General features: G+C 37.9%; 1 protein-coding gene across 2 annotated transcripts in view; it reads right to left on the minus strand.

Annotated features, from left to right (window-relative positions):
* Nucleotides 1-200: 200 nt before the first annotated feature.
* Nucleotides 201-1,767, minus strand: part of LOC103510156 (protein Wnt-6-like) — a 14,856-nt gene continuing 13,289 nt past the window's right edge. The window contains exons 4-5 of one of the 2 annotated variants that reach the window (XM_017444469.2): nucleotides 1,388-1,557; nucleotides 201-1,154 (exon numbers count right to left, since the gene is read on the minus strand). In XM_017444469.2, coding sequence (XP_017299958.1) covers nucleotides 693-1,154; nucleotides 1,388-1,557 — 632 coding nt within the window. In that variant the 3' untranslated portion in view covers nucleotides 201-692. Of the gene's footprint in view, nucleotides 1,155-1,387; nucleotides 1,560-1,767 lie in introns of both variants that reach the window. The other variant, XM_026824280.1, reaches the window with a different exon arrangement.

A 1,767-nucleotide genomic window follows, 5' to 3' on the forward strand; every position in this document is an offset into this window, starting at 1 on the left:
TCATCTTGGACCTCACCTGATCAGATTCACACCAATACTTAAAATACCGAATGGTTCATGTGATGAAAATATGTCCGTTTTCTACATCCATAGATTCAGACAGTCAGATTTTGCCTGGGCTTGGTAACTTGGTATGAGACATCTTTCCCTTCACGCGTACCCTACAGAAGAATCCTACAGGAGAAGATTACTACCATTACTTGTATAATACATCGATTATTATGAAAGTATAATTTATTTGAATTTGACAGAAAGGCCATGTTGTGATTATTGAAAAGCTAGTACGAGTAGATATTGGATATTATTCATACATATTTGTAATATTAATTTATCTCCTTTAATTTATGACCTGGATGTTTATAATACCCACAATAGGTTTCACCAATGCATTCTTCAGAGATTTTACCAATGGGAGGTTTTTAATTGCCCCCAAAAAGGAGTAATTAAGTCTATAATTATTTATCTATTTGATGATTCCTTTTTTGATTATTGAGAAATCTCTCATTACCCAATGGGGAAATCTCCAATGTCTTCCTTTTCCTTCGCTGGAAATATTTGCAGAGCAACTTTGTATTTTTTGAAATTTCCATTCCGCTCGACGCAACTCATATGACAAGGTAACAATTCTATGAAAGGTGATCAATTTCTTTTGTACCTCTCCATAATCTTGTTGTTAATATTCCATTATGAGATCAAAGGCAGTGGTGAATGAAAGTCTTCTTAGCACAAGTGTCGCACACCACATCACAACAGAACTTGAAACTACAATTACACCGGACATACTCAATGTTCTCATCTGTCTTATAGCCTCTGCCGCAGCACATATGGCTACAAGATTCCGTGGCAGAAGAGTTCATAGTACATTCTCTGCCGTAAGTTCCTAGAGATCCAGTTGTTTTGTTCTCTGTGCAGAAGTTAGGAGAGATTTCAGAATACACCAGGTCCATTTTGTCGGGTGGTTTTACGGTTTTGGATATTGGTACAAACGAATGGCCGTCGTTAGAAGGAACGACCCGGATGGAGGATCGAAAGCGTTTCTTGAGAGTGTTGCCGACGTTTCTAAATGGTCCCAAAGATCTCCAACATGTACGTAACGTGCAAGAGCCAGAGAAACCATGGCATTTGCATTCTGTCTGCATACTCTTTCCAATGACCTGCAAAAGCAAAGCACATCTTCTCAATTATCAAGAGCCAGCTCTACATGCAAATTTAATTATCAATTCACCTTGAATTAGTACATTTAAAAACCTATTTTATTGATTGACGTAGTTTACATGTGGCCATTTGTACCATCCAGGTCCATAGTTGTACGAGGATCACCTAGTTTGCTAAGCTGCCAGTAGAACAAGTTTGAGCTACCAATTACTAAAGTATTGTCAATACTCACCAATCTACCCGCTTCAAGATTATGATGCATGGTAAGACTCTTCAGATCTCCCATTTCCAAACTGCCAACATTCATGAAGGTTTTAGCTTTCCTCAGACCATACTGCAGATTGTCCGAGCAGCCTTCCCACTTCCATGGCAAGTTTGAGTTATCGGGCTTCAAATTCTTTCCTGTGGATTTCAAAAAAAAAAAAAAAATTGAAGTTAGGAAGACTATAGTAAAAATCTGGTGTGAACATCACACGACTTTCTATTACATTAAGTCGGACAGTTCTAAAAGTTTCACCATTCGATTCCGCGTGAAAAATCACATGAGATTGACTATTCACTTGCTTATTTGGTAACGGTTCACAAATAAAAGAGAAATTTGTCGACACAGGG

Source organism: Diaphorina citri, unplaced genomic scaffold (assembly GCF_000475195.1).
Source record: "Diaphorina citri unplaced genomic scaffold, Diaci psyllid genome assembly version 1.1 scaffold565, whole genome shotgun sequence".
In the NCBI taxonomy this organism is placed as follows: domain Eukaryota; kingdom Metazoa; phylum Arthropoda; class Insecta; order Hemiptera; family Psyllidae; genus Diaphorina; species Diaphorina citri.